Raw genomic sequence first — 22822 nt, forward strand, 5'->3', positions numbered from 1 at the left:
ATAAAAGAGGAATTTGCATCCAGGTGGGGTGCACAGCCATCTCCCTGCATGCTGCACAGCTCGCTGCTCTGCCTGGGAAACGAGGTCAGCACCTCGTAACCACGCTGGAACCACCGACACCACTTCCACGCGGCGCGGGAGCTCTGCGTGACCAACAGCTCCCAGCAGCTCAGGCAAACCTGCAAGCTAAAGGGAGGGTAGCTACAAAAATGCTTCCTCGACCTCTGCTTTCTGAGGTAGGGAGGGAAAGGGAAGTTTCCCCACACAGGAGGAAGCCTGTAGTTGGTGAGAAGAACCATCCTGTTTTCGCTCACAGAGCAAAGCAGCTCGGATTTTGCTGTTAGCCTCTGCAGGCCACTGAGGTTTTACTTACATCTGGCACTTCAAACCCTCTGCACAAACGTGAGCTGCTCGTGTCTTCTGTTTCTAAAGATAAGCCAGTCGAGTCCTGAAGTTTAAGTGGAACAAAGGAAGAGGAGGCAGAGTTACCAGAATAACAAAGCTCAGCTTGGCAAAAGTAACGAATTTTATTTACAAATACATGGGCGAGGATTACAACAGAAACACACTGGGGAAACTCCATCTCAACAAAAGCAATGGTTTATTGGTAATGGCATTAAATGAAACAGACTGACAGTCTCTGGTTACGGTCAAGCAATTATCCAGGAGCTGCAGATAAAAGTGGAGATCTCTGTGACTGCAGTAAGGCCTTCCAGTATCTTCTGCGTCCTAGTGGCTCTCTCCTTTTTTGCCAACTACCTGTAAGAGGAGAGAAAAAAAGAACCCAGAAGTAATACTTAACCAAGAACGTCCTGCCACGTGTTTTTAAAAGTAAGTCTCAAAAATAAACAAGTGCAACTGAACTTCCAACTCGGTGAATGCATTTACTCATGCATTACTGCAGCAGCTGCAAGCCCCTCCAAAAGGTGAAGAGGGATGCCAGACACAAGAAGCCTTGTCTTTAGCACTCATACAGACAGCAAAGCAGCAGTCTCACTTTGAGAAGTTAGAAGACAGTAACTGCAGCAGAACAGACCACACTTCAAAACAGGTGTTATATGCCAAGCACTCAACCTTAGCACACGGCATCAGATACAGTGAGGAGACACATACGGGGTGCTCACACACAAGTCTGCCCATTTCCCCTGCCATTTCCTTGCTGTGTAGCTCATTGAGAGCATTTACCTTACAGTGCAGCTCGAACCTATAAAGAAACCTGGAAGTCACCTGATTTTCAGTTACTCCTTATTGGAACCTTATTCCTTACCAAGTCTCCTTCCAATGTCCAACTCTGCAAACTGCACCTGGAACCAAAGTCAGATTAGTGCTTCCCTTTTCTGCATGGATCACCACTGCCACCAGACACTGGTTTGGGAGCTGACAGCAGCACCCCAAAGGGTGGTCACAGTGAGCTCAGCACCTTGCATTCAGGTACCTGAACACAAAATCCTGAGAGCAGAAAACGATGCCATCTTTAGTCACCTTCCTGAACAGATTCAGACATAATTCTAGTGCTCTTGCACTAGAACAAAACCCCTCCTGCTGCTTGGCAAAAATACCCCTTTATAAGCCTAAGGAAAAAGAAGACAAATCAAGTCTTCAAGTTTCAGACTTGAAACTGCAAGAGGGACCATGGGCAAGGCACCAATACCCAACTTGTCTCCATCTAGCCCGAGAGCAGCACTTAGAGCTGACAAGGTGCTGTCAGAACTCACATGAACAGAGATTTCAAGATGACACGAAAGGAGCACAGAGTTTCCCATTCCTACTCAGAGTCACAGTGACAGTGGAGCAGAACTTTTCCTGTATTCTAAGCGACTGGCTGCTGTAGCTAATGTGGTAACTATGTCAGAGTGAAGTGGTAGTGCACAAGATTCACTCAGTCCTTGGTGAAACACAGAACTGGGGGAGAACAAAACAAAAACATTCTAAACACCCACAGCCATGAACTGGGAAAGTCTGACGGACCCCCTGGAAGGATCCATCCCAATCCTGCCTCTGTCTTCATTTCTTGTCAGACTTCCACAGAGATAAATAGTCACTATCCAAATGCTTTTGCTCATCTGAGTTATCACTGTCACAAAGTATTTGACATTTAGACCATTTTCACTTTGTTTGAAGACCAGTTTCACCCCCAAGGAACCCCCGATCAGGAACATTTCACCGAGCTGTAAATCGAACCCTAATGTTTAAGGTCGGGAAAAGTCCAACCTGAGAACATGAGGAAAGGAAAAAAAGAAAAAACAACCAAAACCAGAAGCCCAATCACTTGCATTAAGATCAAATTAATTAAGTTAAAAAAAAAAAAAATACAGTTAAACTTGTCAAGAAGCAGTGTTTATTCTTTGTGGGTTTCCAAAGCAACAAACTGTGTTCACACACTGATTAAGAAACAACTCAAAAACCCTCCACAGGAAAAAAAAACAAACAAGGAAAAAAGAAAGAAGAAAAAAAACCACAGTTATGAGATTAAAAGATTAAAGATTAGGTGTTAGCAAGTGTGGAACATCCATGAAAAGTATTGGTATACCAGTCTGAGGCAGAAAGTGACAACTCGCCCATGTGTATTATCTGTGAAAACCAATCACACTGATTTGGACAATTTGTCATCACAGGTCAAAGAAACCCATTTTCTGACCATCCCACACCAAACTGAAACGGGCTACTTAAACTTCAACCAAACAACTGGCTTTATCCTTAGAAGCAGATCCATTTCCCTTCCCCTCAGAGCAGCTGCCATGTCCTGCACCCCCAGGCAGCAGCTCCAGCCCGCGACTCCCACACCAGAGGTGCCGGGTTTGGAGCAGTCCTAAGCATCAGTCCAAGTCTGATTGACCAAAACTCAAAACAACTCCATAGTTCATTACCAAGACTAGGGCTGGAGACAATTTATGACTGAACTTTCTGGAGCAGAGTTGGGTTGGTTTGTTTCAAAGACATATAAAGAGGCCGAGCAAGCAAAATTAGTAGGATGCTGTCGGAGACCCCTAACGAGGCCACACACATGTACACACTCACCATCTCCTCACTGTGTCTTCCTGAGCAGCAGCCCAGTGCCATTAGAGGGACAATAAAGAACAGTACTTTGCAGCCAGTTGTGGCTTGCCTACTTCTTACTGAAGGGTCACAACAGAGAAGAACACTAATGCTACACTAGGATATTAAAAAAAGTCAGGCCCTGGTAGAGCATTTCACAAGCTGCGTCTCAAACAGCTTCACAAAATCCACTTCGGGCTCACAACTCAGTGACAGGGGATAACTTCAAAATGTCAAGTTCAGGGTAACAGTGGGACAGAAGTTTGGTAAGACTGAGAGGGGAGAGAAGTGTTTAGGCAAGATTTGGAGCAGGGAGCAGAGGGGAAAGATGAGTTGATGAGCCAGAAGGTAGAGAAGGCTTTTCCTGGCGGTGCAGAGAAGGCGACTCTTGCATCAGTGCTGAGATTGTGGAAGGGGTGAAAGAGATGCTAGATGAGCAGAGGGAGCAAGGAAGGGAGTAGCGCAAGACCACTTCAATCTTATTATTACTTTTTAATTTCTTCTGCCTTTTTAGTTCTTTAGAAATGGGAAGTTAAGCTGAAAAACAAACAAACAAAATGTTACCAGAAAAACGAAAGCAGCAGCATAGTGCAAATAAGCAGTTCTGAGTAGAAAGGAAGACTTCATTCAAAAGGGGACGAAGAGAACCCCAAACAAAACATCCCACAATCTGTCAATGCTCATCTACCACTCTCACAACTCTGCAGCAGTCAATACCAGAAATGAAGAAGAACGATGGTGGACATCACCAGTTCCATGCGCTTCCGAAAACAAAGGCATGTTTGCAGGCTCACCAGAAGATTCGCAGCAACCTGCCTAAATACCAAGCTATCAATCAAGATGTAAAGAACCCACAGAACCTGTACCTTCAGCTGTCTGCCCAAAGCCTAACTGAGTCCCTTCGAGCATCAGAAGCAAATCTCAAACACAATCTACTACAACTCAGATGCAGCCACCGCAGGAGTTTGTGTGACCAGTTATGCCTCGTCAGACCCTGTGTGGCCAAGAAACAGCAGCCTCAACACTTCCAGTGTTTTTATAAACACACACACACCCCTCCCCTGTAAATCAAGCTTTTCCAAAAGCATTTCAGAATATGTTAAACAGTTAACAGGAAGGGAATATTCATCCTAGTTATCTGCTGTTGAGGGCCTCTTCATTTAAACAGGGCAAGGACCAGCTTCCCCCGCCACTACTCTCTGGGTTTAACCCAGTTCTGAGCACAGTTCTTTTCCTTGGTGCCACCCTTCTCCATCACTTTGAAGACTTCCCTTCTCCACAGAGCATAAAAAACAAGGTGCAGAATACACACAACAAATTACAAGAAGTTTGAAAGCAGCTTATACAACTCCACCCCCTCCATCCAGCAACACCATCTGTGTGCAGGAAAGTGGAATCATTTCTTTTACGGTGAGACCAACCAATCCCTGGAATAACCTCTGCAGGGATGTGGTGGAGTTCCCATTGCTGGAGGTTTTCAAGATGCAGTTGGACAGGGTGCTAGCTAATCTCATCTGCGCTCCCTTTCCCATGCAAGGCTGGTTCAGGTGACCTCCTGAGGGCTCTTCTCACCTGGGCTGTTCTGTGATCCAACCAATCTGAAACTAACTTGAGGCCAAAACCCCTAATGAAGGGATGACATAGCTACACCTGCTTAGTACTTCTTTTTCAGAGTAGATGGAACTTCAGCACTCTGTGATAGTTTAAGTACTAGAAGCAATGTCTCATTGATGCTAAACACATTAACTGAGGGTCCCTGGCCAAGAAGGGTCCGTTATTCTTCCAGCCCTGCTGCTGTTAGCAAAGCACCACATGAGCAAACCTGAGTTTTCCTCAACCATCTGGAGGCCAAGGGACCTGCAGCTATTCACCCCAAAAACCAACTGGTGCTGGTAAGCTGCTGTAACTAAAAGCATGCATTCAGATCCCACCCCTTTCCAACTGGGAAGCAAAATACCCTTAGCAGAAGTCACTCAAACTACCGTGTTGGTTTTACTTTGTGCTTTGAAACTCAACATGCATACAACCAACCAGTTGAGCAGCAAAGTGATCACACAATCATGACTGGACATTTGTGTCCATTTCTTCATACAAGCTTTTGAAGTTAAGATATCCAATAGATTCTTACAAGCGCTGCTCAAACTCAAGGAAAGAAAGCATTCCCCCCAACTCATCAGCTGCATCACAATACTGTTTCTATCATGTGAGAAGATAATTTTGAACAGTAGGTACTGTAGCTGAGGGAGTTACACAGATGAAAGCAGTGAGGAGCAGTGTGGGTAACTACTCAAAGGAGATGAAAAGAAAAATGATGTTTCCCAGTTAACCTACAGACCTAAATATAATTAATGCCCAACGCTATATTAAGGTTTCATAACTGACAGGATCACTGGAAGAGAGGAAATAAAACTGCTGAAACTCCTAAGAGCACTGCAGCTCTGCCAGACTACACTTCCCATTTGTTATAATGAAATATTTTAACAGTCTAAGATTAGAACTACATGTTCAGGAAGCAAAACAGGGATACTACATACCATGTCGAAGAGTGTCTGAATGGAGAGAGCATTACCCACTTCATAACATAGTAAGGCCTGCTCCTTCCCTTAAGGTCACCTGCACCCTGAGGGGCCCAGCACCATGCACATCCCACAGGGCTGTTTTTGTGTCAGGCAGGTCTGCAACCCTCCCTCTCTCCTGTGTTGACAGGTCTCACAACACACAAAGGCACACGCCTTGGTGTTGTCAAGATAGCCACCGGTAAACATCAGGGAAACCAAAACTGGTAACTGCCATAGTATTTCCCAGGCCATACAGCAGCTTCCAAGCATCCACACTACATCTGGAACCAGGAGATCTGTGGAGGAAGGGTGTGAAGTCTCCTCTGGAGGTCTTCAAAACCTGCCTGGGCACGTTCCTGTGTGACCTGATCTAGATGGACCTGCTTTGGCATGGGGGTTGGACTGGATGATCTCTAAAGGTCCCTTCCAACCCCCACCATTCTGTGATTCTATGAAACTCCCTCCAACCACAGGAGAGCGCTGAGGCACTGTCTGTGATGGCTTTCTAGGGCTGGGTGAGGGCAGATGTGAATTACAAAACCCACACAAATGCCAGCTGGAGCTCAATCAATTACAGCAATCAGACTCAGGCTAAGGCAGTACCCCAGTTCTGTGCCCACCAAACTAACATTTTGTCCTTGCAGCTTCAAATACCAAAGGGGACACACATGTTGCAGGCTCAGTGGGAACCAAACCTGTCTAACATTCTGCAAAACAATGCAATTGCTTCACCAAGTGCACCTCAATCAGGATTATCAGCTAAAAAAAAAAAAAGGTGACTTGCTACTTCAGCTATCACAAAGACTTCAAAAGTGCACTTGTTGAAAACAAACTGAGTACTTCTGAAAGCAAAACTGATTTATAGAGAACTGAAAGTGAGACCAAGGTCACACACCCAGAGTCCCACTCCCCTCACACCACCACCAGAAAGCACTGTAGATTGTGTTAAAAGAGTAGTTGCACAACTCATTGCACTGAAAGGCAGCAAAACCTGTTAAACTTCTATTGATTAACTTATTAACTGCAAAGATATTATGTTAAGATCAAGGTCTGACATTACAAGTTCCATGTTTGTGTCATGTTGGTGAGCATTAGTGTTTTTAGCCTTCTGAAGTTACAGGTTATGCGTAACAAACTCTGCGGTGCTTTCCATGTTACTGGTCACCTACACGGTAGTTTGTAGGCACATGTTACAGCAGTATTTGCCCTTTCACAGAGGCCAACAAGTTTTAAAGCCATTTTAATAAAAGGTATTATGTTTTTTATAAAGTTCCAAGTAGTTTTAAAGTTTCGGTCCTTTCAAACCCATTTCACATTCTCAAAAACAAGGAAATCAAGAACTGAGAGTGTCTTGTTCAGCACTGCTGTGTCTAAAGTCACACTGTAACAGGATGTTTGCTTCTCCATTAACTCTTCAGAAAGCAGGTATTTCAGTAACAGACACCTTGTGACCAAATAGTTTTCAGATCTCAACCTTTTTGCTGTCCAGTGAATAAAAACCCTTCACAGTACAAGGCACGTCAGCCACAAGGGGTCTTGAAACGGTACGTGCAATTGCTTCTCTGCTTCCTAAACACCATCAGAAAGCAAGTTCCAAAACACAGACATGAATCCCACAACTGTTGAAACAGCCCAGCACTGTCTATAGTCTGTGTAACCTGACAGCCCTCCAAGGTTTCATATATGCATTATTACCAGTTATTTTTACACAGCTGACAACAACATCTTGTAAAGCAAGACCAAGTATCTGTAAGACAAAGCTACAGATCTTCTTTTGGGTAACTTGTGGAACTGTAGTAACAGCCAAGTGTATTTGTTCCATCAACTCACTTTCCAGTAGGTTTAAAACACTCAAAAGTGCTTTTAAGAAAGAGGACTCACTCGCTTGAAGTCATTCATATTTGTTGCTTGGACTGGAGTTCCAATAAATGTGAAGTACGTAATTCTTGTTGTCTCTTCATCACCATGATTGGACTGGACAAACAACTAAAGGAAAAGAACACAAGAGTGGAGGTAAACTGTCCATCCCCGAATTAACACATAACCACAGGTGCCCATGATTTTTGAGCTCACCAAATTAACACCTTCCCCACTTAAAAAGGCCTCTGTACCCTTCAGAGAAGTTCCTGTCCTCTCACTTTAAATTATGAGTATACTGAATGCTGTAATTTTCCTGGTAGTTTGTTAAAAAACACACAGCTTGGACTTTGCTAGCTTCCACTTCTGACCCGAGACCACATTCAGCAAGCAATAACAGGACTGAAGACACCACAATCTACTTCTCACTGAAACCTGACTTCAAGCGAAGTGAAACATCAATTTAATTGTTGTTGTTGAAGACCCTCAGACTACTCCTGGGTACTTTATTACTTCACCTCGCCTGACTATGTGCTTTACAGCACGAATATTAGATTTGGGGGTTTCAAACAAATAGCAAGCTTCTTTTGAGGCATGGATTAAGGAACTATTGCCAGAACTACTACACTTAAAAAAGCAAACAAATGAAAGAACAACTTTATTTGTGTGACACAGTGTTAGTAAGGAACTCAGGACTTAGAAGAGCAACGAGGTTGTCTGGTGGATGTTTCCACACTTAACTGTGAGCATGGAGACCTTAGAAGAGAATTACACAACAAATGAGGGAAAACAGCAATAGATGTTACATGGATTAGAAACTACAGGGTAAAGGATTAATAAACCAGGTAAGTTAAAACTAACCAGCCTAGCAGTGCTTTATATGTAAAGTGTGAACTTGCCAACACCAACATGGAAACATTAAGTATTTCTGATTACACACAACAGAAAAGCAAGACAATATGTGTCTATCACAACCTTGCCTCCCCCAGTTCATTAGGAACCAAGTGCAAGACTTTTATCCACAGGACTGTATAAGAAACCAAGAATTTCATCACCTGAACCCAAAAGCCAGGTGGTGGATGACTGGCCATCTCACTTTAGGAAGCCTAAAACACAGAATCCAGGTTTAGCTAGGAAGCCTGGGGAGTGCTACTGCAGTGCCTGCATGCAAAAAGTGCGAACAAGCAGAACATCTATTTAATCACCTTATCATTTGCCTAGTGTTTGCACATCATCCTGTCTGAAGCTGACACGGGATTTTATTAAAGAATACATAACTTGTGCTTGTTAGCACAACTTTGTAGACCATGTGACCCATCTCCACATCAGTGGGGGAGGATAAAGTTGGTTGCAAAAGAAACTCCATAGAAACAGAATTAATAGACATAAAAAGGAGTCACTTAGCTTTACCTCCCATTACCCTTAAAATAACTGTTAGTCAAACAGTGCTAAACACAGAAGTAGCTGACTGGTCCACAAATAGTCATTTAGAAATCTACTAGAAACCTTTGTAATGAAAAGACTGAGGGTGGAGCAATATCTTGGAGTCACCTGTAACTCATAATCAGATGGTGATTTCTGTGGCCAGCCCCCTAAAGTATAGTTTAATTCAATCAACTGTAAGTCTATACACCTGCAAAGGCATAATTCAGGCCACAAAAGGCATTGTCATGGAAAAGAATCCAGCAGCCATACTGGAAAAACAGTTCAACCCAATACTTCAGGAAAGAGCACCAGTGCAGTACACCAGGATGATGTCAAACATAAGGCAATTCCAGCATCGATTTAGTCATCCCACATACTGCACTAGAATCTGTGTTCTTCAAATGGAAAAGGAGAAATTGCACCTGCATTTAAAAGTAAAAAAATTCTGTGAAATCTGTGGAAAGTCTCTTTAAGCAAGGGAATTAGAAAACTCATTAAAAGACAAAGGTGATTTGATTACAGCATTTAAAAATCCTCACAGAGAGCAGGTACCGAGTTTAAAGACATTACAAGTAGTTCACTTGATACTAGGAGAAACCTGTCATTTCTGCCATCAGATGACTGACAGAGTGGATTCCTTGTCTCCACAGCTCTTCAAAGGAAGACAAGATGCCTTTCAAGGTGCCAGTTGTGTTAAACAGCACAGTAACTCATGCAGAGATGAAAGCCAACCTTATGTCTCAGGTCAAACCAGACATTGCACACACGTGGCCTTATCTCACCTCCAATTCCTGAAATACTTTTAGCACACACATACAGTAAACAGCCAGCAGAGAGACACTTAGAGAAACAGCAATGAGACCAACAAACACACACAGTGCTTTAAAAGCCTGTGAAGCTTTCAGCCTGCACAGACCTCAGAACAGAAACTTTACTTACAGTTACACTGTTAACATTCTGAAATTTTACATAGCGAAGCTGGACAACACCATCTTCCTTAATATCATCTGGTGTGAGCTCCAAGGCTTGAGTTGGCTCACTCCTTTCTGCTTCTTCAAAATCCATAGATCGGGGAAGGTTGATAAAGATTTTTATGTACTTTGGACCTTGCCCTGTGTTAAGATACAGAAGGAGTACTCTGTTGTTCAAGTATCTTTTCAAAACACTGCTTGAGAAACACAAGCTTATCACAGCCTCTAGACACTGCTCAAGGAAGTCACGAGCTTCTGCAGTTGCAGTATTTCATCTGTCAGGCCTAAATCACCACCTTGGATACTGAAGGACATCCGAAGTTGTGCTACTCTTCTACACTTCAGAACAGACACAATTCCACCAAAAAAACTTTCCAATAACAAGGTCTAAAAAGAATAGTTTTGCTGTGTCATAACACACCTGAACACTTGATGTAATTTTATAATCACAGAATGGTGGGGTTGGAAGGGACCTTTAGACACCATCCAGTCCAACCCCCCTGCAGAAGCAGGTTCACTTACATCAAGTCACACAGCAACGTGTCCAGGTGGGTCTTGAAGCCCTCCAAGGAAGGAGCCTCCACACCCTCCCTGGGCAGCCTGGGCCAGGGCTCCCTCACTGAAACAGTTTGTCCTGATGTTTCAATTGGACTGTTTGTGTTCCAGCTTCATCCCATCACCCCTTGTCCTGTCACTGGATATAACAGAAAAAAAGTGCTGCCCCAACCTCCTGACACCCACCAGTGAGATATTTCTCAATATTAATGAGATCCCCCCTCAGTCTCCTCTTCTCCAGATTAAACAGCCCCAGGTCCTGCAGCCTTTGCTCACAAGGGAGATGCTCCAGTGCCCTGAGCATCTTGCTGGCCCTGCACTGGCCTCTCTGCAGTAGTTCCCTGTCCCTCTGCAGCTGGGGAGCCCACAACTGGACACGGGACTCCAGATGAGGCCTCACCAGAGCAGAGGGGAATATATGTAAACTGAGCTACCATAAAAACTCAGCTCTACCTTTCAGTAACTGTCACATGAACTCTTGAATTAAACCTACCTTTCTCTTTGCAGCAAATCAAACTTTGCAACGCTTACATTTGCATCACTCTAAATACCCACACACAAGGCCAATCAGAAATGAATAGACAGTTAGGTAATTCTTTAACACCACATTTACTGAAGCTGCTGTGGGATTCTCAGAAGGTAAAAAGTTTCAGGGACAACACTGTCATTCTTAGAAAATTCAGCTAAACCAGGACAAAGTTTTGGTTTCAAAGAGGCAATTAAACAGACACTTTACTCACCATTATCTGGTCCCTGAAGCTTCATAGAATAAAGCTTGACAGGTTGACTAAAAGCTACAGTAATAAGCAGCTGTGGAGAAAAATTGTTGCTGTTAAAGACCATTTTCTTAATTCTTAGATGCAAACATAACACCATAACTAACTGAGGCTGAGCTTTGAAATAAAATTAAGTACCAGCCTTCCCTGAATTCTGCACATGCACTGGTCTGTCACTTTAAACCACCAGCAAATGCTGTTCTGCCTCGATTTTGTTCCCATACACAAAGGGATGTTAAACTGGGAATACTACATCCACCTTTCTATACTAATTTTGTTTACATGCTACTTCCATCTCCCACTCTTATTTACCCTACCGTTACCACAGAAAGCAAATGCTTAGATCAGAGCATCAATGAAAACATTTCATTTAAAGGCATCTACTGTACCTGCTCATCACAGTCTGATTCCAAGTAGGTAGAGTCTTTACGTAAACAATTATCAAATCCATGCTCATCACTCTCATTAAGACATTCACAGCCAGCTTTATTGATGAATGGCATCAAATCCATCTGTAAGTAAAGGCAGGCGCATCACTGAGTGCACCATCAGTCATCTGGGATTAGTAAGCACTGCAATGAATTAAACTCTTCCTTCAACAGATTAAAGTAACAAGACACACAGAAAACCTCAGGGGTTTATATCAAAAGACATTACAAATAAGAGTTATGAATACTAGTGTACTCCTGTTCATGACTGAATGACATCCTTCCCCTCAGTCCAAAGTCCTGTACACCCAGAACATGCTGACAACAAGAAAATGGGCACAGGGTGAGTATTCAGGTAAGACTTTTGATAAAGAAGTCAAATCACAACACAGGCAAATTGACATTAGACTGGAGCTATATCAACTTAATAGAAACAGTAACTGAAACAAGCTTCCCTCAACATATACCATGTATCACACAAGAAACTAAAAGACCACTACTATAGCTCATAGAATCACAGCATGGTGGGGTTGGAAGGGACCTTTAGAGCTCATCCAGTTCAACCCCCTGCAGAAGCAGCTCCCACCTAGATCAGCTCACACAGGAACGTGTCCAGGTGGGTCTTGAAGCCCTCCAAGGAAGGAGCCTCCACACCCTCCCTGAGCAGCCTGGGCCAGGGCTCCCTCACTCAAACACTGAAATAGTGTTTTCTTAACGTTTAAGTGGAACTTTTTGTGTTCCAACTTCATCCCATCACCCCTTTTCCTGTTGCTAGATACAACAGAAAAAAGGGCTGTCCCAACCTCCTGACACCCACCCAGTGAGATATTTATAAATGTTAACAAGATCTCCCCTCAGTCTCCTCCAGACTAAACAGTCCCAGTTCCTGCAGCCTTTCTTCATATGAAAGATGTTCCAGTCCCCTGAAAGTTCTCACCAGGCTTCTCACCAGTCCCCTCAAAGTTCTCACCAGGCTTCATATGCCCAGCTGGTATTATGTTACATTTTTCAGTAGTGTATACAAATCAACTTTATGAAACCTTTGCCTTTTCCTTTCTATGGAGAAAACACACATTAACAGAAAACAGAAGCTATGCTACTCACCATGAAACAGTTTGGTTTATTGCTCAGCTCTGTTGCAAAGAGTCTGCATGCATTCACAGATGACAACAGACTGCTACCTGTGCTCCAAGCCATTTAAACCATGGTACTACTGCAGCAGCAGAATAATCTGTACCAATTCCCAGATAACCCTAATTTTTTGCCTGCAACTGAAGTAACCCAAGTCCAATAGAAGCACAATAATCCAGGCTAAAAATGAAGTATTTAACACCTTAAGGCCTGAACACTGAGTACTAGTATCTCATATCATAACAATACAGATGCAAGATCAGTGTACAACCAGTCTAGGCATAAGAAATTAAAGGAACTTTTAGGATGACAACCCAAAATACCCTTCTTAAAGGCATGTACTAGCTCCCATAGAATAATATACCACTATTAAATAGGAAAGCACACTGGCTTGAAAATTATTGCATACCACAACTCAGGATAGAGATTTGGGGTACCAAGAGAATCTGAAAATAGGCTGCTGGGAGAATACAACTCATTCTCCATGACACATCCCTCAGATCTTGCAACCGTGTCACTCAGAGCAAAGAATACCTACCCCCCTCCCAACACCCAAAGGAAGGCTTCACTTTAGAGAGAAGGTTACAAAAAGAGAAGGAATGCACAGCTCATAAGAGAATATTGGTGCTTTCCTGGCATCAACAGTTTGTGTCGAGTGTGTCCCAAAGCAGCATTTCAGCCTGTAGCACTTACAGGTCAAAGGGAATTGCTGCTTGGTTCACACAGCCTCGAACACACCAAGGACTTGATTCATAGCAGTAAGACACTACCTCCTACGGGGTTAACTCTTCATAGAAGATGGTGTGTTCATCTCAAATCAATCTAACTAAGCAGACTTGAACCTGTTCCGTAAGTGATCTGCAGTGTGTTTAGGGCTCCAAAGCTAACAAGCTGAACCTTTGTCTTCTCCCATCCCCACAGATCCAGAGGCTTTCACAATTATAAATGTAAACATTCACACACAAAGTGAAGTGCAGCTCCACAGAGGAGTTAGCCAGTAGTTGAACTGCTACAAACTCAAGTGACCTGTGTCCTCAGTTTCTTCGAACAAGAAATACTCAGCTGGATTTGCATCCTGCTTACATTCGCCTGGTCGGATACAGCTAGCTATGAATTTCAAACATTTAACCTCAAAAAACACTGTGCTTGCAGTGAACAACGTGATTTTGTGTTCCAAACACTCAGGGCAGCTCAGCTTAAAGCATTAGATTTGTTAATGCGAAGTAAAGTGCACACCACAGCAGCCAGCTAAGCACTGAACCGACACGCAACATAGGGGAGATGTAACATACCACCCAACTAACTGTGCTTGTGCTTGTGGTAGAACAGGCAATTGCATTTAAGGAGTAATACTACACCAAGGATTGCTTGGAGAACACCACCTAGGAGGACAGTTCTAGGGAAGTGTTTTGTCACATTAGAGCTCTCATTTACACGTGTTTAGTGGTGCAGCTGTCAGACAGGCTTATGATCTGCAGCGCACAACTGCCTTGAAGTTAACATGAAAACAGACAGAACTTGCTGAGAAGCATGTCCTGAACTCGCCAGTATTTCCAGGAGGATCACTCCCTCACTGAAGTTCTGGCCACAAATTCAAGTCATCTCCCTATGAAGTTTTGATTTAACCTAGAAGACATGGGCAAGCCATGCAATCACAAACAAATCTGTTGGTGAATACCAGTTGTTACCTTTCTGATAAAAGAAAGTTCAAGTCCTGATAGAAGTCGAAGTTCTGATAAAACCAAGTCCAACCCCTCACCTCACACTGCCAAGCCCATCACTAAACCATATCCCTAAAGAGCAAAATGATGTGCCTTAAGCATTACACTGAACACAAGCTCAGCAAGCAGTAATTCTGTGCTTGGTCTGCAGAGCATACAAGAACCTTCTCTAAGCATTCCTGGGACATTTTTTCCTTTATGTCTTTTTATATCCTTGTCATTCTTTTACAGGCAGGATGAGATCAAAAGAGAACACTTTATAGCACCATCCATTTCTGCAAACATTAGCCACGAGGCAAAAGGAAAGACAGCATGAGATACTGTTTATCTAAAGATATCCTCTATAAGGCATCCTATTTTCAGAGCAAGCCGCTAGAGAGGAAGATGGAGCTGAACTGTTATAAAGGTTAATTCCTTCAGCAACAGAATCTGTCCCTCTTTTTTTATCTTTAGGAGAGGAAATAAAGAGGATCAAAGAAAGAGCAGGGAGTAAGAAGGAAAAAGGAAAACCCCAAATAATGCTACTACCACAAAACCAACAGAGAATTCCCCAAGGGACAACTAGAAGTTTTCCCAGCTAGAAGTCAAACTGGCTTTAAAGGTAAAGGGTACTAAGAAAAGTTCCTATAAAAGAAAGAGCAGGGACAGTCTCCATCCCCCATTAGATCCAGAAGGAAATTTGACATTAAAAGATGAGGATAAGGCTGAGGTGCTTAGTGCCTTCTTTGCCTCAGTCTTTAGTTATAGCAGCATTTTCACTGGGGAAAGGCAGCCTCTCAAGGAAGAGACAGGGGCAAGAAGCAAAACATCCTTGTCATGGTTTAGCAAGGAGCAGCTTTTGCTTGGTACCAGGGGGAGCGGGTTGCAGTGCAGACCCAGTAAAGAGTTTTTGGACTCTCCCCCAGCTCCTGGGCTCACACCCACCCTCGGCCCAGCTGGGCCAATCTGGCGCCTCTGCCAGCACTATTTAGGGATGGGAATTTGAAGTGCTGGCAGGAGGTGTCAGAGTGATACGAGATGGAGGCGACCACGTGGACCCCATAGTCAGAGAAGGAAGAAGCAGCACCAGACCAGAGACCCCTCTGCAAGCTGTAGTGAGAACACAGGCTGTACCCCTGCAACCCATGCAGGGCCACGGCAGGGCTGAGAGCCACCAGCAGCTCCATGTGAGTGAGCCACCCTAATGCTCACAAATCTACGGGGCCAGATGGGCTACATACTGGCAGGGGTGCTCACCCAGCCACTGTCCATCATTTACCAGCAGCTCTGGCTGACTGGGGAGATCCCATCTAATAGGAAGTCAGTCAATATAACACATATATAGAAGAAAGGTTGGAAGGATGGCCCAGGAAATTACAGGCCTGGGAATTTGACTTCAGCACCCAAGAAGCTGATGGATCAGATCATCCCCAGTTCTATTCTGCAGCACAGGCAAGACAATCAGCTGCTCAGGCTCAGTCAGCATGGGTTTATGAAGGGCAGGTCCTGTTCAACAAACCTGATCTCCTTCTAAGACAAGGTGACTTGCTTGTTGGCTTGAAGGAAAGGCTGTGGATGTTGTCTACCCTGACTTTAGTAAGGCATCTGACACAGTTTCCCACAGTGTTCTCTTAAGAGAAATTGTCTGTTCTTGGCTTGGATGAGCAGACACATTCCTGGGTGAAAACTGTGTAGATGGTTGGGTCCAACAAGTTATGGTCAACTGAGTTAAATCCAGCTGCTCTCACACATGGTGTCCCCCAGGGCTCTGTGTTGGGGCCACTCCTGTTTAACATGTTTATTAATGATCGGGACGAAGGGATTGAGTGCATCCTTAGCAAGTTTGTAGATGACATCAAGCTGGGTGGAAGTGGTATACTTAAAGGTAGTAAGCTCTACAGAGAGATCTAGATAGGTTGGATGGCTGGGCCAAAGCCAACACCATGAGTGTCAATAAGGCAAAGTGCTGGGGTCTGCCCTTGGGCCACAACAACCTTTGGAGCATGCCTCAGATGAGAAAGGGCTGAGTGACCTGGGGCTGTTTAGCCTGGAGAAATGAAGGCTCAGGGGAGAACTCCTCACTCTCTACAATTACCTGAAAGGAAGCTGTAGCCAGGTGGGGTTGGTCTGCTCTCCCCAGTGAGAAGCAATGTAACAAGAGGAAACTGCCTCAAGTGTCACCAGGGGAGGTTCAGGCTGGATGTGAGGAGGAGTTTCCTTGCTACCAGGGCTGTCAGGCATTGGAAGGGGCTGCCCAGGGAGGTGCTGGGGTCATAGTCCCTAGAGGGGTTTCAGAGCTGGGTGGGTGTTGCCCTGAGGGCAATGGGCTGGTGGCTGATAGGGCTGGGACAGAGGCTGCAGTCCATGAGCTGAAAGGTCTCTGCCAGCTGAAGCCATTCTATGATTCTATAACTAGAGCAGCTTCTCAGCATTTTTGACAATCTAACAATGTCTTTTCCTGTTGACACTTTTAGACCTTAAAGAAAACACTTTGTGAAGACAGATTGGGATGTCTGGGAGAAAGAAAGAAGCAGAACAGGCAGCTGCAGCAAAATGGACATCATAAAACACTAAACTGATCACTGTAATGACTCAAGGCTATGTCTGGAGATGTTTCTTAAAGCATTTTACAGTTTCATCATGTTAGTTTTCAAATTTTGTCTGTGAAAGGAAACCCAGATAAGTGATCACCAAAAAGCCACAGGGAATCTGTGCTTTGCCCAAAGCAGTATTGACTTAAAGAGTCTGTTTAGAAAGCAACAGGTCTTAAGTGTTTAAGTTACATGAACAGTAGAAAGCATTATCTTAAGATAAGAGTTGCATACATATCCTTTTGGGATGTCTGTATCTTCACTGTTTCCAGGATCGTTCTCCAGGTGCTGTTTGATTTTTTCTTCTAAACCCGCAGCATCTGCTCCCTGATACTGGTCGATTCGCACTTTGTTTCGGAAAAAAAGAAACGTTGGTGTTGCTGATATATTATTGGTAGCAGCTGTTCCCTGCAATGCATAAATCAGTTAGTGTTACCTGACAGAGTATTACCAACATTAGACCAAAACACCAGCTTGCTTCACCCCTGTAGTGATGTACACTGTAGACATTAACAACCAAGCCACCTCATCTTAAACATCGCCACGAAGATTTGCTGATGCATAAACAGCTTTAATTCAGACAACAATGTTAAGATCACTTATATCCTTCAGATCCTCCAAACCTTATTTACATGTTTGGTCATGCTTTCAGTGGACTTGACTTGTTTGGTACACCACAAATATATTACTCATTTGCTCTCGAAAGTTGAAGACAGCTTAATTTGACCCTTTTATTTTAGCAGCTTTCTTTACACCAGCATTCCATCCTCTTCCAAGTCACATTCGTGCACACCCAGGAGCTGCAGCCTGCTGCTGCAGGTGAATTCCACTCCATTTCCATCTGTATTCCCATCTGCAAACATTGTTACCACTCTGATGTTCACCTTTTCCCATTATAACTTGTAGTAATTCAAGATACTTCTTTCAACATACCATTGTTAATTTTTTTAACAACTGTTAAGTCAATCAACAGCTCACCTGCAACACTGTTGTCTGTTTTTAACAGTCGAGTAGTACTTGAGAGGAATCTAGTCCACTAACAATACCATTTCATTGCATTTTTAATTCTGCTGCATGATCACCCTCATAATGTAGCAAGATTCTCTTTAGTTCATACTGGTGCTAACGGCTACATTTAATAGCATTATTTAATCAGTGCAAGCAGCAGGGACTGTTAGACTGCCTGCACACTGCTTAAGTGAAGGACATCACAGTGACAACTGCAAGAATGTCTTCTAAACAAAAGCACTGTTTGTTCCTATCTTTATGCATTCTTGGCTTTGGAGAATTGCAAAACATGGCTATTTGTGATTCACCAAACAGGTGCAGAGCCATGGGACGGTACTTTTAATATCCTGTCTGCACAGTTGCCACAGAATCACAGAATCTTAAGGTTTGGAAGGGTCCTGCTTCTGCAGGGGGGTTAGACTAGACGATCTCTAAAGGTCCCTTCCAACCCCTACCATTCTATGATTCTGCGACCTTTAGAGATCATCCAGTGCAACCCCCTGCCAGAGCAGCACCACCTAGAGCAGGGCACACAGGAACTCTTCCAGCTGGGGTTGAATGTCTCCAGAGAAGGAGCCTCCACAGCCCATCTGGGCAGCCCCTGCCAGTGCTCCCTCACCTCAACAGGGAACAAGTTTCTCCTTGTGTTGCTTTGGAACCTCTTCTGTTCCAGCTTGTCCCCATTGCCCCTTGTCCTATCATTGGCCATCACTGAGCACAGCCTGGCTCCAGCCTCCTCACACTCACCCTTGATGGGTTTGTAACATGAATGAGGTCACCCCTCAGTCTCTTCTCCAAGCTGCAGAGCCCCAGCTCCCTCAGCCTTTCATCACAAGGCAGATGCTTCGCTCCCTTTATCATCTCTGTGTCCCTGCACTGAACTCTCTCCAGCAGCTCCCTGTCCTTCTGAACTGAGAGGCACAGAACTAAACACAACATTCAAGATGCGGTGTCACAAGGGCAGAGAATCGTTCTTCACATTTCCCATTCACACAATATCTCCTTTTTCTCTTACAACTGAAAATATGTTTTGGAATACCAACCTGGCATTGATGCACATCTACTTCCAAAAAAGTTGCCTGGGGGTATTTGTTGCTCAGAGCATTGAAAGCTGGGGCTATTCTTAAACAAGGGCCACACCTGTGCAGACAGAAGAGAGTTTAACTTCACCTACTATTTTCTTGCAGAAAGCCTGCCCCCAATACAATTAGCACATTCGAGTTCTCACCAATATCCTTGGTACACGTAAAAATAACCTTCCTACCTGGCTGACAGATGGTAAGCAATCCTGGTGATACAATTAAGAATGACATTTAGAAACATATAAGTGTTAATTCCCACTTCCTCAGACAGCTTCAATGTCACATGATTAGCGTTACCTATTAATTAATACTAACTTAATATTTCCCATCTAATGGGTTTAGCTCCACCATCTTTTGTCACAAGCCAAAGTCCTGCTAAATACAGTGACAAAAGGGAGGGCAAAGAGTTACCTGCTTTTCCTGAAACAGCAAAAACCCCCACCCTTGACAGAAAACTACTTGTAGCACTCCGCATTATCTCCTGTGACATAACAGTATCCACAGTCAAACCTACACACAACTTGAAATACTTCACAGTAATGTATCAAAACTTTAGCAGGAATCATAAAAGTCTTACTACAGTAAACCTCACTGCAACTGTAACCACCTTGGAGAAGAGACTTGAATGCTGCTGACTTAACTGTCACCTGTGCTAAAAGAGGTGTAGCTGTTCCTTACTACACCTCTGCACATACAAACTGTACAGACGCAACTATTCCTGCGAAGGAATATCCTCACAGCTTATCGCACGGTGTAAGCAGTAGTTCAAAAGTGAGTTAGGAAAAACCCCCAGCAGAAAGTCCCTCCAATGGTATATCAACGTAGGCTGTACCTAAACCAGGAGGCTGAGCCAGCCTGAATCTGCCAGCGGGTACTGCTGTGTGTGACACGGCACAGACAAGATCTGCTCCACCTTTCCTAGCCTCTCTTCACAGAGAGCACAGACCCACAGCAGCGCAGTAAAGCAAACTCAGATATTTACACGATGAGACATCCAGCTATTAACCTAACTGGAACCCGATGAACTGGGTTGTCTGTGCTCTCTGTTCCAACACTGGCTTCCTGACCTGCAATCGGAGCTGAAGACCTTGATCACAGAATGGCGGGGGTTGGAAGAGACCTTTAGAGTTCATCCAGTCCAATCCCCTGCAGAAGCAGCTCCCACCTAGGTCAGGTCACACAGGAACGTGTCCAGGTGGGGTTGGAAACCTCCCAAGAAGGAGCCTCCACACCCTCCCTGGGCAGCCTGGGCCAGGGCTCCCTCACTCAAACACTGAAACGGTTTGTCCTGATGTTTCAATGGAACTGTTTGTGTTCCAGCTTCATCCCATCACCCCTTGTCCTGTCACTGGATACAACAGATAAAAAAGTGCTGCCCCAACCTCCTGACAAACACCTTTCAAACACTTTTAAGTACTAATGAGCTCCCCCTCAGTCTCCTCCAGACTGAACAGCCCCAGTTCCCGCAGCCTTTCCTCACAAGGAAGATGCTCCAGTGCCCTGAGCATCTTGCTGGCCCTGCACTGGCCTCTCTGCAGCAGTTCCCTGTCCCTCTGCAGCTGGGGAGCCCACAGCTGGACACAGGACTCTGATCTGTTCAGAGCACCTGCAAAATGACAGGTTCAGGAGGAGAAGCTGGTTCGGCTGCAAAAAGAAAGTGAATCTAACTCCCTAAACTTGCGATTTGACCATTCTGACTCCGTGAGTATATTCACACGCTACAGACAGGGAGTGTCACTAATCCTAAAAACAACAGTTAGCACGCAGCCCTTGCCCGCACCAGCTGGCTGGTGACCAAAACGACACAGCGTTCCGTCAGTGCCTGCACAACTCGGGTCTGAAACCTCACCTCAAAATAAACCGCATAAAAACACCTCAAAAATCCCCCGACGTTCCCTTGCTCCCCAGGAGCCTCCAGAGCTCCACAGCAGCGCTGGGTCGGGCCCTGCTCCCGCTCTCCGCTGCCCCGGCGGGGCTGAGGGAAGCGCCTGAGGGCAGCGGCAGCGCGGGAGCCCGCGGCCGCCTCGGGACGCCTCACCCGCCGCCAGCTCAGGCGGGAGCCCGTGTCCCGCCCTCCCTCACTCACCCTCGCATGGTGAACTTCACCACGGCCAAGCGCGATCCAGCGGCGCCGAGCTCGGGCTGAAACTCCGTGTCGTTCGCGATCACTTTGACGCCCACCATCCTCCCGGGGCGCAGGGGCAGCGGCGGCAGGAGCGGCGGCGCCGGCCTGCTATCTGCAGCGTCACGGCGCGAAAGGGCCGCCCGGCATGCACCGCTCGGCCCAGGGCGCAGGCGCGGCCCGCACGGCGCGGCCCCGCCACCGCCGCGCGGACATTCGGAGGGCGGAGCGGAGGAGCCGCCATTTAGGGAGAGGGCAGCGAGAGAAAAGATGACGCCGCTGCGGGGCCGTCGGCCATTTTAGTTAGGGGCAGGGAATGGCGGCCGCGCCACGGAGGGACGGACACCCCTGACACATGAAACTGACCGCCTTTGCGTCGGTGGGACACGAAGAAAGGCAGGAAGGAAAGACCCCTTGGTGTGAACTTTGCACAAGCAGGATAAGCGAGGCTGCTTGGTAAAAGGGAGATTGCGTACGAATCAGAGCTATACTGAGCACGCCGGTTGTGCTGGCTTGAGTGACAAAAGCAGAAATTGAGAAGTGGTGATGTGAGAAACAAAACAAGCTTTCTCGCTAAAGTCTCGGGTCACACTCTGCAGGGAAGCACTTTTATTAAGCGTTCTTGCAAGAGCGGTGTCCTAGTTAGTAGGCACACCTGACAGGTACAACATTTGGCTTTTTATTCCCTATCCTGGCTGCAAGTTCCCTCCCTCGTTTCCCCACTGATTAGCTACTCCAAGGTTTACAACTTCTCGAGGCGCCTACGATCCCCCCAGGGGATGTCTAGTTTTTGTATATTATCACCCATTCCCCGTAGTCCTGAGACTTAAAACTCTAGTTAACCTTACAAACAGATAACAGTCTTATGGTCAGTCCGCTGATTTACACTATACAGAGGCAGACAGTAGTCATGGTCAGTCCACTGATCTACGTTACACAGAGGCAGACAGCAGTCAAAATTCCTTGTCCTAACTTCTTTCTAATTCTGCAAAAGCAACATCAATATTTCTCACACTGAGTTGTGATCATATCACAGAATCCGAAAGATGGCTGGAGTTGGAAGAGACCTCTAGAGAGCATGTAGATCAACCCCCGTGCTAAAGCCGGTTTCCCTCGATCACGAGGCACAGGAACGTGTCCAGGCAGGTTTGGAAACTTCCCCAGAAGGAGCCTCCACACCCTCCCTGGGCAGCCTGGGCCAGGGCTCCCTCACTCCAACACTGAAACAGTTTGTCCTGATGTTTCAGTGGAACTTGTCGTGTTCCAGCTTTTGTCCATTACCCCTCATCCTGTCACTGGACACAATAAGACAACTCATCCTCTTGATATACATCTTTTAAATTCCTCAAATGACCGTGAGAAAGCTTTCCCCACATTTAGTAACATGTGCATTAGATTTCTGTGAATACTCATTCTCTTGATGAACATGATGAGTGTGCTGCTGTCCCTCTGTGTTAGGAGATTCCCCCATGCACCCAGCGCTGCAATACAGTACTCTTGGCTTTCTAAACTCTCATTTGGTCTGGAGAGTTCTCTTTATTACGATTTTCAGTAACACACTGATGCTTTGAACAAAGGCTGA

The 22822-nt window shown here is 45.1% G+C and overlaps 1 protein-coding gene across 2 annotated transcripts; it reads right to left on the reverse strand.

Annotated features, from left to right (window-relative positions):
* Positions 1 to 584: 584 nt before the first annotated feature.
* On the reverse strand, positions 585 to 21396 carry TXNL1 (thioredoxin like 1). 2 transcript variants are annotated; one of them, XM_062018581.1, is made up of 8 exons: positions 21205 to 21396; positions 19080 to 19176; positions 17263 to 17436; positions 11568 to 11690; positions 11143 to 11212; positions 9816 to 9988; positions 7476 to 7580; positions 585 to 759 (listed from the first exon to the last, which is right to left on the reverse strand). In XM_062018581.1, exons 1-8 carry the CDS (start codon positions 21300 to 21302, stop codon positions 730 to 732), a joined length of 870 nt encoding a protein of 289 aa, XP_061874565.1. In that variant the 5' UTR covers positions 21303 to 21396; the 3' UTR covers positions 585 to 729. The 2 variants fall into 2 exon arrangements, with proteins under 2 accessions (XP_061874565.1, XP_061874564.1); XM_062018580.1 differs by lacking the exon at positions 585 to 759 and adding an exon at positions 769 to 1304.
* Positions 21397 to 22822: the final 1426 nt, after the last annotated feature.

This window comes from Colius striatus, chromosome Z (assembly GCF_028858725.1).
Source record: "Colius striatus isolate bColStr4 chromosome Z, bColStr4.1.hap1, whole genome shotgun sequence".
NCBI lineage: Eukaryota > Metazoa > Chordata > Aves > Coliiformes > Coliidae > Colius > Colius striatus.

Coding starts and splice junctions, on each gene's coding strand:
- TXNL1 (XM_062018580.1), bottom strand. CDS start 21,302: ATGGTGGGCGTCAAAGTGATCGCGAACGACACGGAGTTTCAGCCCGAG. Junction 11,213..11,567: donor AATCAGACTGTGATGAGCAG/GTACAGTAGATG, acceptor TTTTCTCCACAG/CTGCTTATTACTGTAGCTTT. Junction 1,305..7,475: donor ATATGAATGACTTCAAGCGA/GTGAGTCCTCTT, acceptor CTTTGGTTCCAG/GTGCAGTTTGCAGAGTTGGA.